This window comes from Anopheles merus, chromosome 3R, assembly GCF_017562075.2.
Source record: "Anopheles merus strain MAF chromosome 3R, AmerM5.1, whole genome shotgun sequence".
Lineage (NCBI taxonomy): Eukaryota > Metazoa > Arthropoda > Insecta > Diptera > Culicidae > Anopheles > Anopheles merus.
This window is the reverse complement of record NC_054084.1, coordinates 35,533,440-35,550,481: the sequence shown is the minus strand read 5'-3', so window position 1 is coordinate 35,550,481 and position 17,042 is coordinate 35,533,440. Positions and strand designations below refer to the sequence as shown.

General features: G+C 38.9%; 2 protein-coding genes across 46 annotated transcripts in view; both read right to left on the bottom strand.

The window, feature by feature from the left end:
• Window positions 1-851: 851 nt before the first annotated feature.
• LOC121597605 (mitochondrial inner membrane protease ATP23 homolog) lies at window positions 852-2,228 on the bottom strand. The gene is made up of 3 exons (XM_041923481.1): window positions 1,614-2,228; window positions 1,221-1,527; window positions 852-1,127 (listed from the first exon to the last, which is right to left on the bottom strand). The coding sequence occupies exons 1-3, from the start codon at window positions 1,901-1,903 to the stop codon at window positions 927-929; spliced, it is 798 nt and encodes a 265-aa protein (XP_041779415.1). The 5' UTR covers window positions 1,904-2,228; the 3' UTR covers window positions 852-926.
• Window positions 2,229-3,808: 1,580 nt separating this feature from the next.
• The window catches only part of LOC121595917 (zinc finger protein 271), a 70,872-nt gene continuing 57,638 nt past the window's right edge, over window positions 3,809-17,042 (bottom strand). For 44 of the 45 annotated variants that reach the window (XM_041920313.1, XM_041920326.1, XM_041920328.1 and 41 more), the window contains one exon: window positions 3,809-14,563. In XM_041920313.1, coding sequence (XP_041776247.1) covers window positions 13,926-14,563 — 638 coding nt within the window. In that variant the 3' untranslated portion in view covers window positions 3,809-13,925. The remainder of the gene's footprint in view (window positions 14,564-17,042) is intronic. The other variant, XM_041920344.1, reaches the window with a different exon arrangement.

Below are 17,042 nucleotides of genomic sequence, written 5' to 3'. Positions count from 1 at the left end.
ATGATAAATGCTGACAGGAGTTGACTCCAATTTCTTTTTCAATATAAATATCAAACAGGTAGCATCATCAAGAAGTTTGTGGAGCATTTTGCACGTGTTGAGTTGCTTTTTTCGGGGTCACGCTCTTGAACTTTTTGTAGACAGAGAAAACAACACGTATCGTTCTTATACGCACAGTGATAGAGAAATGTGAGATAAAAAAGAACCGTCGAAATTAATTACTGATTTCATAATTTAGATAAGAACGATTATTACTATTTCCGGCCTCGGTGGAGGACAGACGCACCGCGATTTGTTTCGCTTGGTTGAGCACTCATTTGGCAGGGGCAGCAATCACGGTGGCCGAATTGGGCAAAGGTTTAAATAGTACATGCAATTTATCCGATCATTCCGTTTTATTCTTTCACAAGGGAAACAACGCAAGTGATATATTTCAAATTTGGAACACGCTTTTATAAAAAGGACCCACTACAATCCCCAGACCCGACCGACACGATGTGTGAATATCTACCAGCCTTGTGTGAAATGATAGCGGCCGTTATATTCGGGAGTGAGAAGAGAGAGGAAAGAATTTGTTAACGTTTTTTTTTGTTTCTAATCCGTGCTCTTTACATGTTTCAGATACGGATCCAATCGATGAGGAGTATTACAACTACGATGACAATCCAACTACCACCACTATAACGTCGAACAATTTATGAACATTAGCTTAGACATACCGTTACTATCCCTTCGAAGGAAATGTAGTTTGTTTAATAAAATCAGTATGGTTTTTGGCTAAAATCGCGAAAGTATGGTGGATGTACTACAACTGTGTTGTGCACTACTTCTATGCCACTAAAAACTTTATTGCCTTTTACAAACCTCCAATAAAAAAATGCTAAAACAATCGAACAACCACGTCAACGGGAACAAGCGCAACGAGGCTAGTCCACATCGTACCCATACATTGGACCCTCCATGTACGCTTTGTACATGTCCTTGGAGTTCCTTCGTATCCGGCGTCCGATCGGTTCCAGATCGTTGTAGCACTTGGGAAACACGCGCTCGACCGCAGCGATCGCCTCCTCCGGCGTTACCTTACGCACGGCCAGCACCGAGTTGAGGGCTTTCGTTTTAACACAGTCCTACCACACGCAAATATAGAATAAAATGTAATTAAAATGATTACATTACAACCCCCCCCCCCCTCCCCGCAAGGGCAACCGCTGCTACCGTACCTGATGTGCTTGCTTGATTTTAAACGGGGACGCATCGCCCTGCGTACACGCACTCAGGAACGAGCAGTGCGTTAGGTTGGCCGCCCGGATCTCCGTGCACGCCAGGTGGTCGATGTTTTTAAAGTCCAGATTGTTGTTGCAGTAGTCGAACATGTGGATCATCTCGTGCGTCAGCACGCCCTGCACGATGCCCTCGTTGCGGGCAATGTTCTGGCAGACGACGACCTGGTTCAGTACCGGATCGTACCCACCGCTGACCGATGTGTCGCACACCTCGCACGCAATGTGCCGTCGAATATCAATCTCACTGGAAAAGCAAAGAGTGATGGGGAAGATGCAATTAGACGTTAAAACGTGTTTCGCATTTGGTGCAATCATTGCAGCCGAACTTACCAACCGGAAGATTTCAGCGCAGCCATCATCAGCTTTACCATGGGGCTTTTCTTCACGCAAGCGTACACGTTGCGTTCGCACTTTATCTTGTCCAGGCTCTCCGTACCCTCCATGCCGAGCAGTACCCGGCCCCAGCTCGGCTTGTACTTCTCGCCCCGCCGCTCCGGGTACAGATCGTAGCCCCACTGCTTCTCATCCCCTTCCCGATCGCTCCGATCGATCACAGCGTTGGGAATTGGCGGTGAGTGGGGCGTTTTACCGTCCGCTGTTTCGGCTGCTTTGGAAGTCATCTAGCTTGAGCTGGGCTGCTGCAAGTGGAAACAGTTACACCGTTCCGTTCGCGGGTGAGGAGGTTTCAGAAAAGCACGTTGATCCACCAGCTGATGTAATCCAATCGCCGGTAACCTCCTATGCGACTCTTGCACAATGGAAAACAAGGAGCAAATGCCCTCTGAAGTTTTGTCGGAAAGGTTTAGCAGTGCCGTTATCTTACTGAACACTGTATCACTGCAGTCATTTGTACTGTTTTTGCTTCATTTAACTAGCGTTTTCCATTAAACTTTTCACCTATTTGTACTGTTATTGCTTGTTTATTTTTTTATTGATTTACGGTTCCACTGACATTTCATGTTGTGCAAAAAATCGCTCAGTTTACGTGGCAGGGTTGAAAGACTCGCTCTCGGAATCATTTGTCTGTGCTGCATTTATTTCAATGAAATTCGTGGATTTGGGAAAAATATTATTTCACTTCAAATTAACACAAGTTTGGAAGTAGGTAGGTAAAGGTAAATAATGTAACATTATAATTGATTAAAAATAAGATTGCAAAATTTCATGACACAAACTGCAACCAGTTCAAACTGCAATAAAACTGCAGTAACGTAACGTACAAGGCGCCTCCATTAACCACGTGACTTTCAAAACGGGCATACGGAATATGATGGTAAAAATAACAATTTCTCAATACTTTTTGCACCTTTTCTATCACAAAAAAAAACTGCCACAGTAAAAATGGCAACAGCGGCAGAATAACATAAAACGCCTTGTATTCAAAACATTTATTAATTTTGATCATATAATTTATAGTTTGAAACATTAAGGGGGTAGAGAGACAGGATACAGGTTGTGTTATTCTGGCTGCAGTTACAGGGTTTTATTTATTTCTCGTTACTATTCTGTTTTACAAACCTAAAAAAGATCGTGTAAAACCAAACTGCACAAAACCAAAAGATTAAAAACACAGCACATCTTATCTTTTCGCCATCGTCTAAAACACGGGACACATTATTATTATTATTATTATTATTATTATTATCGTTCTAGCAACGGAGGAGGAGCAAAGGACTCAAACACAAAACTGAATGAATCCCCTCTCCAATCGTGTTTTTTGTTTTCTTTGTCATTCACATTCGATTTGATTGTTTTTTGAACGATTTTGTTTTGTTGTTTTTTTTTTCCTTTTTTTTAGTCTCACACCGACCCGGTGGTACACGCGCACGCAATGTCCTCCCGCTGGTGATGGCACACACAATAAATCTTTTGCTACTTACAATTTGCCACATTTGGCATCTAACCGTGTTTTTTTTTGTTCTGTTTTGTTTTGCGTATTTATTTTTTATACTTTACTTTTGTTTTGTTTCTACCACTAGACATGTTTGTGTGTACAGTTAATATTTGTACGAGTTTTTTTTTAAATGTAGTCACTTTTTTCTTGCCTCGATTTGCTTCCATCATTTCTCATGTGTTTTCTTTTCTCTCTATCTTCTCTAGCTGTTCGTATGTATATATATTTTGTGGGAGTTTGTTGAGTAAGTGAAGTTTGATGCGTAGTGCCTAGCTTTAGTTCAGTAATCTAGAGCAGGTTTATAGCAAGAGACAGTCAACTGAAACATATTTAAATAAAACAAACTAGCTCTCGTGTTGTGTTCTGTTAAACTTATCCTTTTCTGTCCCATCATTTACATATGTCTGAGAGTGCAGTTTGTTGCATCTTTTGGGTTTACTTTGTACCACTTTTGTTTTACACTATTAGTTTTTGCTTGCTTGTTACGGTACAAAGACAAAACAAAGACAACACTTAAATTAAAAATTCCCTCCTTTGCAACGTTTTTCCACCTTTTTTATCCAGCTGTAACACGGATCAGCGTAAGTTTTGTTTTATCCTGTTATTGCGATTTCTCTTTGTCGTTATTTTATTGTTATTATCTGGTTTTCTTCTTCCATTTATTCCTTACCACTCACCTCTTCCTCTAGTTATGCTCGTATAAAAAAGAAATAAAAATATATATCTTCTGCACTTATTTCATACTTGCCACGCACAGAGCGCTATTTTTCCCCCTTCTTTAGGTGTATGCGGAATTTGGCTTACAAGTAAATTCAGCGCCATTTCTTTATCTTTTTTTTTTCTTTTCCTTTGTTTTATGTCTCACATTTTGTGTATTGCATGTAAACCTCTTTGCGTTTTCTACTGCTGCTTGCTATGTATATGTATTACTATTATTGTGTTTGGTTTGCTGTTTAGTTGGTAGGTTTCTATGTTATCATTCACAATGTTGGGGTTTTGTTGCTTGCTTTTTCGTTCTTTAATGGGTGACTGTTGAGTTTTACACTGCTGCTACAACCACTTACTCTGATCAGTATTTACTGTTCTTTTGTGTTTAGTTATTTGTTTTCTATATTGTACACATCTTAACCTGTCCCTTTGCATTGAATGAAGCTGGTGTAAACGTTTTTGTTTGCTGTGTTTGTACAGGATGTACAAACACTGTGTTCTGTTTACATGGTAGGAAGAAGTACGAGTACGAGAGTGTGTCATTATTGTTGCTTTAGCGCTTCGTTAGTTTTATTGTGTGTAGCCAGGTAATTACTTCGTCACCACAATCCAGATTCACGGTTCGGTTTATAGTATCCTATTGTTTAGTGTTGGTGTTGCAAATATCTTTCTTATCTGTTTCCTTTGTTCCATTCACTGTTTGCACCGGTTGTATTGTTTACTAATTTATGCACTTTTGTTCAAGGGGGAAGCTTTTTACTTTCACATTACAGCGGAATTGGGTTGCTTTGTTCTGTGTTTGTTACAAGCAACGGTGTTTTTTTTTTGTTTTCCAAAATAATCAATAATAATAAATAATAATCAATAAATAAAAAATCAAGTGTTGCCGGAAAGAAAGTAAAACTCATAATTATGCTAACTAAATACAAAAAAACGAGGTTATTTTGTTTTTGTTCCATTTTACTTTCCCCAAGCCAGAACCTTTGTCGTCTGTTTAAATGTGTGTTTGCTGGTCTCATCCTGTATGTTTCATTTTTCGACGTTTTTTTGATCATTACTGCTGTGTTCTACTCACATTTACGATAGCGCGTGTACATGTTCTTTCGGCGGCGGCGGAGGCAGCCAATCAATTAGGAAATGTTTTGCATTTCCAATGTAAACTCCTTTCTTCATTCCTTTCTCTGCTCTCCCCTGTGACTCCAATCCTTGTTTTCTGTTTTCTTCTTTACTCGAAATATCGCTAAAGTGTATGGTGAATAATTTTGCGTTACTACATTTTTTTACCTTACTACTTCCCCCCTCCCTTTCCTTACAATGCGCTGTTGAGTCTTATCATCATTCCCCTGCTTTTATATTTATGCTGCGTTTTTTTTTTGTTAATTTCAGCTACCTTTTAAAGTAAATTCCATACATTGTAAACATGTTAGGGATGTCTATCTTGAAATCATGATACAACTCCATTATTGAATTATACATTGTAAAACATTATCTTTACAAGAATTTTTCATACAAAGAGAAAACTTCAACCAAAGCATTTTCTTCTGATATTAGAACTCACAAAATAGCATAGGCAATAAAATCAAGCAAAACAATAGAAAAATATACAATAATCTTTAGCTCCTATCACACTTCTTTCTGCTTCATCTTTCACCTTGTCTATACACTCACATACAAACACACACACACATTAAATATAAGCGAATTGTTATCGGTCGTTTTCCAGCGATTAATTTCCGTACAAAATCGCAATAAATCACCCGGTTCACTCTCTCTCCCTCTCTCTCTGTCTGAACCTCACTTTTGCTTGAAGAACCCGTACGATTTCAAAAAATAAAACTTGCTCACCATTCCGAAGCAAGTGTTAAAGGAGTGTGTTTGTGCGTCTGTCCAATTGTTTTCGTTTTTTTTAAATAGAAAATTCGTATAAAATGCAGCTATGCTGCACATGATTTGTATGCAAAGATTTTTATGTGTGTGTTTTTTGTCTGTTCCTTTTGTGTTCTTTTCGCGCTTCTCCTTTCCATCGCTCTCGTGTGTGTGTGTTGTTTCGTATCTCACATCTTTCCCAACTGAAAGATGCCTGTGAACACTATTATTTAATAATAATAATTATTATTATTCGACGGTCCCTCAATATTGCTCTAGCCGGCCAAATACTGATTTACGCCCGTGTCGTCTCTCTCTTACGCACACACACACATAAGTTTTCCCATCTCTTCTATGCGGATTTATTGTTATTCACTTCTGTTCCTAGCTCGTAATTGAAAAGTAAAATTGTAAAATAGTGTAAAATAAATTAAATTACTCGCAATTTCTTTCCACCTTCACCCTTCGACCTTTTTAAATATCCTTTCGCATTCGTTTGGTAGAGTTCTTTCTTTTGCACTCATACACACACACACCTGCCTTCAGCTTTGAACACAAGAACGCGTAGACGACACACACACACACAATTGTATAATGTGGTTGTTGCAATACTTCCCTTCCATTGAATCTCACAGACAGTCACAGCAGTCCTTAAGATTTTCCAGTTTTTCCAGTTTTTGTTGTGCACAGCTTCATTTTTCCTTATTTACAAAAGCACGAATTCCTTTAATACTTATTACGCTCGATCCTTTCTCTCCCGTTTCAGCTCGATTTCCTGCGCTCGATCCGTTCCGGAAGTCCGTTTCCGCACGACTTTGTTCTGCTAAAAATAGATCACCACAATTACGCAGCCTGCTTTATGCTTAAACGGTTTCGATTTTCCTATCCCGAGTGCCTTTTTTACATACACTGCAATCACTATAGCAACACCAACGCTTCCTCCTTACGTGTTAGTTCTCTGTTATTACTAAATTACACGATTTTCTTCCTCCTCGTATTCTTTTCCTCGTTTGTTCAACTCATTTCCTTCTCTCGTCCTGCACACTCGTTTATATATATATATACACACACATGAGTCGCGGCAAAAACGTTGTCTTTTTTCATATCACTTTCTAGGTATTGTTTTTTATTACATTGAGGTTGTAAAAAAACCATCAACATCATTTTGCGCGAATTGTTTTACCCTTTACTGAAAAGTATGCAATGTGAGAAAAAAGGATTCAAACAGTTGACAAAAAAGTTCATTAATGTTATGTTTATTCACTCTTATTTGCCTCATCATTCACTGAATCCGATATCTTTTTGCTGCTTACATTTTTTACCACATTTTTCTTTCGTTTATTTATATTTGCTTTTGCCTTTTTGTTTTACTTCTTCGTATTGGCTATTTTAATTTTGCCTTTTTCCCTTTTTCCATTACTTCTTCCTTTTTTCTGCGTGTTTTCTGTTCCTCTCTTTGTATTTACATCCGCTATAACAACTTAACAACAAACTAAACATATTACAAGTACAACATGTTGCGTCGTTATTGTGTAGCTTGCACATTCGTTACATTGTGAAAATGTGCTAAGGATGCCGCTACTTTTGTACATGTCTCCTTGTGGTAAATGGTAAATGAATACTTTATAGGTGTTTGCTGAAAAACAAAATATACCCCAATACAACCCAATATAATGGGAGGGAAAGTAAAAACCACAAATCTAATCTCATTGACTAGATTGGGCACTATTGTTTCGAAAAGTTCCGCACGGTCACTTCTGTTTAACTCTCGTACGACGTTGATTGGATATCAGTGACGATCACACTACGCTTGTTATGGGTACTGAAACTGAAATTCACGTTTTAGGTTGTAAAAATAAATAAAATATTTTCTCAAAATTAGAACAAACAAAGATAACATAAAAACATCCCTTCAGCGCCGCCAGCAATTCATATAAATATCTGAAAATAAAAAATAATTTAGTAAATAGCACCAATTTGTAAATCAATAAAACAGAATCAGAATAAAACACGATACAATAAATGAAAAACAACAACTCATAAAGTGTACTGTGTTTTTTTTTATATGACTCATCTCTATTGTTAGTTTCCATATTTCATATCCTTGCCTTTCCTTCTTATATTCCTCAGTTTGTCTTCTTTTCCTTTTGTCGACTTAACAATTTTCAGCGTTTCTTTTTGCTTCCTTTCTTTTTTTTTCTTTCCACTTCATTAGCTGCTTCGTATAATATGGCGTAAGTTTGCGTAAAGACTACATATTTTACTCAGACCTGTTGTGTACTTTTGCATTACAATCATAGTACGAATTACAAACGTTCCCGAACGAACACAATAATTCAAACCCCGCTACGCTCTTCTCACCAGTTACTTTCCAACACTTCAGATTTTACAAGTTGTGCGATGATTTAGTAAAAGAAAGATAATTACCCTTTTTTGCGCAATATCTGCAATCTTGGTGTTACTGAAATACGTTTACACACTCAGCATTTCAATTTTGTTCGCAACAATGATGTGCTCATCTAGGATGAATTATGTTCAGCTATCTCCTCTCTTCGATACGCATATTACACAATGTTTTGTATTTAGTTTAACTCAACACGCTTCTTCTTTTATTAGATGATTGGATGGTTTCATGAAATGATGAGCTCACCAAGCGCGTGTTCTTGATCTTGGCGTTACGCTTAATTAATCCATTGTTATTCGACTTTTTCTTAACAAACACACATATTTTCTTACCACTCCGCTACTAAAACAAACTAAAAGAAAGACTTTAATAATGCATACATAAAAAAACATACCTATATGCATATACGTATATATGAAAAAATGATTTTATAAAATCGTTAACTATATTAATATAGACTATTTCAGCTAAAATAAGTTTGCACTCGATTGAGTTAAACGAAAACAAACAAAAAAAGCATTGATGTTGCGCGGGTCACACATCACCAACAGGGATGAAAAGAGGATTAGAATTGCAATCTTTTTGTTTAATACAACTAATGCTAACATATAATCCAAATCCAAATAAAACCTTGCTTCACGTAGTACGATCGTTACTGCTCTCTCATCTTTTAATCATTTTACTTCTGGGAAAAGGGGTTGTTACCCTCTCCCCATCACACAAACACACAAACACACTCATCATATCGAAACATTGCCCTCAAATCTGTCGCCCTTGCTCTTTATAGTATCACAACGGAAAGGAACGTATTTCGCTTTGTTTTTTTTTTTCATAATACGCAACTTTGTTTGTTTTATTTGCTTTTAAAATCAGAAAACTGGGATCGATGAAGGTAATTAGGAGGTTTGTGATGATTTGTTGGTTGGTTGTAGTTGTGGTTGTCGTTATACTCGTGTTGAAATCAATCTATCAAGTTCAAGTACACAAGTACACATTCGTTCTTGTTCTCCTGTTTTACCGAGACGTGAGATAACTTAGGAAATCTTAAACAACTTTTGAAAACTAAGACACACGCGCAAGAAGCACGTATAAACAAACTAAAAGAGGGATGTATGTTGGAAAATGCACTGAACAGGAGCAAAAAACGTAAACGTGATTGTTTAAATTAATTTCTCTGTTTCTATTGTATTAGCAAGCATCGTTGACCTCCGAACGACCCAGCATGAAGCCTTATTACAGGGGAAAAAACAATTATTTCAACACTACATGCTTGGTTGTTTTGTAAGAGCCTATTGTAAGTTTGTGCAGACACAAGATACACTATATGAAGGAGTTATACTGTTTTGATGCGCTGTCTGTTCTGTTGTAGCTGTTGTGGTGAAGCATTGATTGTAGAGTTTACTGTAAAATTGGTTTGGCTTACTTGTTGTTTTATGGTATGAGTGTGTCCCTATCGTATTGTATTAGTGGTGATAGCTTAGAATTCTATTGATATCTCTATTGTAATAGACAAAGCTTAACACAGAAGAAGCATTACATCTATGTACTCTTTTATAAAGCAAATGACAGAGTGTATCACCAGATATTCGGTGACGATTCTCCTGGTTTTGCTGTTGGTGTTTGATGAAAAGGTAGGTATGTGATGGTACTGCTGTTTGGTTCTATTTTCTATTGTGTAGTGTGTCAATGTGTGTGTGTATGTAAGAGTTTGTATTATTGAAAAAGAAAAACAGCAAACTGGGGTTAAGACGTCTAAATCTATCCTTACAAATACACACTGAGAGAACGAAACTATTGTAGTATAATGTACTGGCTCTGTCTGTTGCTTGCTGTTGTTGTAGTTCAATGTACTATGGTTATATCTCATATGCGTGAAGCGATAAGCCACTACTGTATGCTTCTATTGTGTAAATGGATTGAAATTGTAATGATAGCACAATAATATGTGAATGAAATTAGCATCATCATCATCGGTCGCAAAACACAACACAACGTTATCCTTGTCTTGATTGATTGTGAAAGAATTGTGGGTCCTGGTTAAATATAGACACAGCTGAGATTCTCAAACTCAAAAACAACTATTAATGTAGTGTGGATGTGTGTGTGTGTGTGTGTTTGTATTGAATGTGTGTGTACCCTTTGTCTTGTACGCGAATTGTTCCTCTTATCGTATATCACGTTAAAAGCCTGTGTGTGTCTGTGTGTTTTTTCTCTTTAAATTTATCTTTCCACTTCGTTTCTTCTCCTTCGCTATTGTTCTTCTGTTTGTTGTAACACTGTTAAATGTTACATTTGTATTTACTTTGTTTCGTTTTACCTTAAACACTTTACATAAAGTTGTACTATTTTCCACCCGCGAAAGTTGAGTTTCCTCTCTCTCTCTCTCTCTCTATCTTTCTCGTTTCTAGGTTTGTGTTGTATGTGTGTATGCTTCACTTTCATAAAACCACTAGGGGGCACGGTATATTCCTCTAACCTGTGGTCTACACTAAGAGGGGTTCGATTTTTGTTGCAGCTTTAACAACGTTTGTAAAAAAGTCTTCTTCCCCCCAACCGACTGTCCCTCTACACACTACACGGTGTTTGAATTTTCCTTATGCTATTGTTTTCTTACTCATGCGCTTTTTTGTAACGTTTAGTACACTACTATTACATTTGTATTTTGCTGAACTGTGCACACGGGGAAAGGAGTGGGGAGGAAGGATGTTAACCAAAAACAGCTCCGATACAGCACAACGGGGCGGGGGGGAGAGCATTGTTGATTGATCGAAAGTTGCAGTAATGTGTAGTAGAGTAGGCATGTACTATTGAGAGATTGCGCTAGTGTGTCAACTGTGTCCTCCTACAACACCCGGTGTGACTGATGTTTGTCCTCCTATTCCACCACAACGGTTTGGCGAAGGTTCTTTCTAAACACGCACACACACATACACACGATTACAGCAAAATGCTACCCCTCTGCCGTGTTTGCGCGTGTTGTTGCTACATGTCCATTACTGCTGTTCGTTTGTTTAAGATTACTTTGTTTATTTCTCACACTATTTCATCTATTTCAACAATTTTGTTAAGATTAAGTATTGATTCTCATGGGTCTTCTTTTTTTTTATTTTACTAATTTTGCTTCACCACTCCCAGAGCGTATTATGAACTCTCTCTCTCTCTCCTGATTTCCGTTGTTGGTGATATCTAACGCAAAACTGAACGATCTTATAATTTGCATGATTTTGTGTAATAATTCTGGTGAGTGTGGTTTGTTTGTTTTTCGCATTGCATTTTCACTGTTGCTATTTATTTTTACCGAAAGTATTATTTTACCTTTTACTTCTACATTTTGTTGTTGTTGTTTTGTTAAAATCAGAACATAGTTCCGAACACCAAACCCCTTCCTCTCTTTTGCTTCCATTTCACTACACACATATATTTATAAGTATATATATGAATGTAAACCTCTATATAAAGATTTGCGTTCCGGCAAAGCAAATATATGGGGGCCCTGCGTTAATAACCTTTCTGGAAGTGGGATACGGGTAGAGTAAGGTATAACTGTCTAAGACAAGAGCAACAATTCTGCAATTGCAACAGGGTGCTTTTGCCCAAGCCACTTCCCTTGCGTTGGCTAGTGAAGGACGCAGAAACGAACAAGAGCGCGCGCAGGAAATAGTTCTCTGTGGTGGTAGAGGCTGGTTGGGGGGGCAAGAGTGTTGCAAAATGTCGCCTCGAAATCTGTCTGTTTTGTTTTTGTTGTAACTATCATCTTAGTCCCACATACTCCTGCAATGTGTGTTTGTTTGTGTCGGTGTTTTTTTTTACATGTAAAACACGTTTAGTATCGCGCATTTTTTCGATATTTGATATCGACTTGTTTTGTATATCTGGTTAGTTATTATCTCGTACCTTTTCTCTCCCTCTCTCTCTCTTTTAATGCGACCACAAATCTGCTGTTTTGCTCTGCTCGCGCTTCACCTATTTCTTGTGAGTTTTCTATCTGTGTATATATATAAAGATATAGCTTGGTATATATATATATATATATATAGATTTATGTGTATATAATTTTAGTTCAATAACTCACATTTTACTTCTACGTTTTATACTTCATGCTTGCTACACACGCCCGTACTGCTGCTGTTGGGTTACATTTAAAAAAATACACCGCACCTTATATAAGAGATGCGCGCGCGCGTTTGCAGCAGCTGTTTTTGTTTTTAAACTGTGTTTGCTTCTTTTTTTGCACATTCTTTTCTCTGTTTTCTTCTCCGCTCACACTATTATCTACGTTTGTTCGTATCTGCCTTAAATCATGTATTGTTATTTAATTACAGACGAGAGCTTCTTGCATCCAACTCGTTGCTATACTTATTTAACTTTCAACGCCCACCACACACACCACTGCGTTTAATTATACAATGTTAATATTTATGCTCGTTTACATCTCCTCTTCTTAAACAGTTTTCTGCTTTGTTTTACACAACTGTACATTTCATTTACTGGTATTGTTTGTTACTTCATGTTTACGTTGCACATGTGGTTTGTGTAATTCATCTTTTTTTGTATTTTTTGTTGTTGTTATTGTTGGTTTTATTACTCACTACCGCTTATGTAATATGTTTTATGTTTATTAAACTTAGCGTATTCATCCCTTTACGAACTATTTTTTCTTTCTTCACTACTTTTTAAAACTACTAATTGCATACTTCTGTACTTTTTTTTGTGTTTCTTCTCCTTTCGAGTGCAGTGTTTTCCTCATGGTTGTTGTATTTTCCACACAACAACTTGGAAAAAAAGTAAAGAAAACAAATATTAAACAATTATATTCTGCTTGTCACTCACTGTAAACAAGTTCCTTTCAATCATGTTTTTGAACCAATCGAGCACTGTTGTGTTTGACTGTGTTTGTGAGTCACGTTTATATTGACTGCACAAGCTGATTTTGTTATGTACTAGTCACTCGTTTTGCCCAACCAGAAATAGTATCCAGCGTGCTATCTCTCTCACTGTGTGTGCCAACATTTGAACTCCACTCGACGTGTACACGTTTAGTTTCGCTTCAATGTCGCATTTAATTCATTTTCTCTTTTGCGCTGCACAGTCTGCAGCATGAATGCTACCCCATTACAAGGGGTAGAAGCGCAACAAACAGATTCAACTGCACCGAGAAACCGTAATAAAATGTATGCTACCATAAAAAGAAGTTATAGAAACTCGCTGTTAACACTAGCAAAAATTGAAAACAAGCTGCTTATTCTCCTCCATCTGGATTGATCCTCCTCCTCTACCTCCGCTATTATTACATCAAATTCTACAGCTGGGTTAGTGTTTTGTTGTGTTCTGACTTGAATAGCTGCTGCTGCTGCAGCTGCTGATGTGACAGTTGCAGCGTCAGTGCTTGCGCAAGGTTTTGCTGCTGCTGCTGTTGCTGTTGCTGCTGCAGCAAAGGCATCAGCGCGATCGGATGTTGATACTCTTGCTGCCCGTCGGTGGCAACATGTGGCGGATCAAGAAGCAAGGGCGCATGATTAGCAACTACATTAGCACCACTACTACTGCCGGTGATGGTGGCACTTGCTCTTGCTAGCATACTTTCGCCGCTCGCGGTGGTAACCGTTGGCACAATCAGCTCTATATTACCCATACGGGATGCTGATGCTGTCGCTCCTGCTTTACTATTGCTGCGTCCGCCACTTGCTCTTCCACCTCTGCCTGTACCAGGAGTACTACCACCTACGCTGACACCGCCGCCTCCATTACCACCACCACCGATGCTGCTGTTTCAATAAACCACCGAATGCTCCTCGGCCGACTGCTGGGCCGCGGCGAGATGATGCATCTGGATCGCCCCGACCCGACCGTTAGCCGGCCCACCGTCCACCACCGGCATGTTGGCCGGATTAATGCTTCCAGCATGGGTTATAATAGTAACCGGGACCGTATGGTGCTGAGGTGGAAGGGGTCCAGCTGGGACCGGTCCCTGTTGCTGGAGGCTTTCCGGCGGCGGCTGCTGCTGCGGTTGCTGCTGCTGTGGATGCGGCGGCGGCGGATGTGATGTACGAGGGGATGGCTGGGTTCGTACCGTTGAAGGCGAAGATTGCGGCTGCTGTTGCTGCTGCTGTTGTTGCTGCTGCTGATGCTGCTGGACCTGATGATGGAGGGCGAGCGCTGCCAACTGCGGATTTGGCGGCGGCAGATGCATCGATGGCGGCGGCGGCGGGGGGCCCGCCGAGATGTGGTGGTGCAGCTGGTGAGCTGGATGCTGATGAGGAAGCGGAAGATGATGTATCTGAGATTTCTGTTCCATTTTCGGTTGAATGTGATGATGATGCTGCGATGGATGAGTATTGTTGGAGATAATCGACGTTATTGTTGACGTGGCCTGAGCCGGCGACGTCACCACGGACGCGGGCTGAGATACTGAGTTGGGAAAGAGAGAGAGAGAGAGTTGACATAACGAGAGAGAGAGAGAGAGAGACAGAGAGAGATATAGAGAGAGAGAGTGACACACAGAGACAAAGAGAGTGAACGGTATGATCGAACGGTGAGAGCGAGAAGCGATTTAGATCGATCGATACAAGATAATGAATTGCATCCAAATGTAGTTGCATAGCAGAGGATAAAAACCAACGGTGTAAACAAAAAAACACCTCCCAAATTAGAGGCATTTGTATTGCTTTTGTTTTAAACAATTTCGTTCCTCTCAGAGGAGCTGCACTGTGTCGTGATCGTCTGCATTATCTTGTTCAACACGTCCGCATCGTTAATCTTCAACGACAGCTCGTTCATTATGTTAATAATACTTTGTACATGTACACGAAGAACTCGATAATAGTATAGGGATGCACAAAATGAATGGATGCTTTTTGACTTTTTTTTGCAACTGTGTGTATGTGTATAAATTTGCTAGCGCAGTACCGAATACGGTAGCAGCAAAATGCGATACAAAAAATTTGCTATCTTGCACCTCTCTTTTTGCCAATCGTACGTAAACAAACATTGAGTATAACAAACAGCATTATATGATTGCGCTTTCTCTGCGTAAGTAACATGGAAACAGAAGCTAACATTTGGTTTGGTTTCTCTTTAGCCAAGAATAAAATAGATTATCTCCCTCTCTGTGTTATCGCTATCATGCCGACTGAGCCTCTTCTTCTCCTTCTCATCTTCTTTTGGTTTTGATTTTGTTGGATAAAGATTCACATTACTTTCTCATTCAATGTTATATTATCCAATCATGTAGTGTATGGGGGGCGGGGGGTGTACGTGTAGGGGGGGGCTTGTTTTAATTTTGATGGGAATGTTTCTCGCAATTTCTTTGTAATGTTTCATGAAGGGGTTTTGCAAGGGATTCCGAGACGTTTTTGGGGGCCGAAAAGTTGTTCCAGGGGGTGGGGGAGAGCGGTTGGGTGTGTAGTGAAGTAGTGTGGTGTCTCGTGTTTATTACTTTCATGTGAAATCTTGGTTCAACAACTTCACTCTTCCGAAAGGCCAGGGAATTTTTATCGATTAGAATTTTTGGTTTCGACTCTCTTCCTAATAATACTCTTCCATCGAATCTGTCCGCCCCTCCGTACCATTTCTCATGTCATATTGTTGCATTCTATCGTTGGCGAACAGCACGATATACATATATACATATATATATACACACGGATCGCTCGCTCGAGGGATTTGTCCGAATGCAATGGCAATGCATGCACATCCGCGTGGGTATGACTCTTTCAAGGTTCGTTTTCCATTTCACGCTTTCTTTCTCGGGAGGGGCGGGCGGGCATTATCTCAATTCACATTCAACCGAAACAATGGCTATTGGTTTTTGTTTGGAAATTTAAGAAAGTAATTTTGAACACGTTTGCACGTGCGGTTAAAAAACACTCAATAAATAGATAAAAAGAAGTAAGTAAAGGGAATCAACTCTAAAGCACGCATAATCAACTCGAAAACAAAAATCAAATAAGACGCAACTGTGTTTACTGAACTAGTTTCTAATTGGTAAGGAAAATATATAGATAACATATTTTTAATTTTGTGAGGGAAGTAAGATAGAGAAAGAGATAAAAAGACAGGGATAGAGATAGAGAGAATGGACAAAAGAAAAGAGGAACACTACCAAAACTGAAACTCAAGCAATTTTCTATCGTAAAGGTGCCGAAAAGGTTATGCAAAGTAATCTTCACTTCAGCACAGAGACAGCGCTAACGGGAAAAGGTAGTGATGACCATCTTAGCCAATTATTAGTGTTTTCCTAGCTTTAATAGAGAAGAGCATGATCGTTGATCGATCAAATGAATACAAAACTGATACATCACTACGGCGGCTTCGCAACACAAAAGGGAAACGTGGCTAATAATTGCAATCCAACAGAGGACTGTACTATTACTGCAAAAACCGAATCGTGCGTTAGAGACGTGGCAGTGAAACGTGTAAGTTAGAGATGGTTAGCAGTATTTGTTTCATTCGCTATTATCCACAACCTTTAGTTACGCGTGTTTTTATCTATTATACATTTTCAAGAAATAATTTACAATGAGACACACGCTTGCTTTAATCGCACAGAGTGCCCCCATCGTAAAAGGGCTGTTTGTGATCGATTAAATGATATGTTTCACTCCAATCATCTCTAAATGATCACACAAATCAAACGTTAGCATAACATATCCTAATAACTAAAGATGCTACAGTCGGCAAACAAAAAGAAACAAAATCAAAATTACATAGATCCTAACGTTAACACTACTGTTACTTGTACACACTTAATTCGGTATGGAAAGAGAGGGAGAGATAGAAAAACAAATCTAATAGGAAAGGTGTATTAACGCACCGAAACCGCAGTGAGTGCGCGAAAGTAATACAAAAGCACAACATAAAATAGTTACAATACACACGTGCTACAACA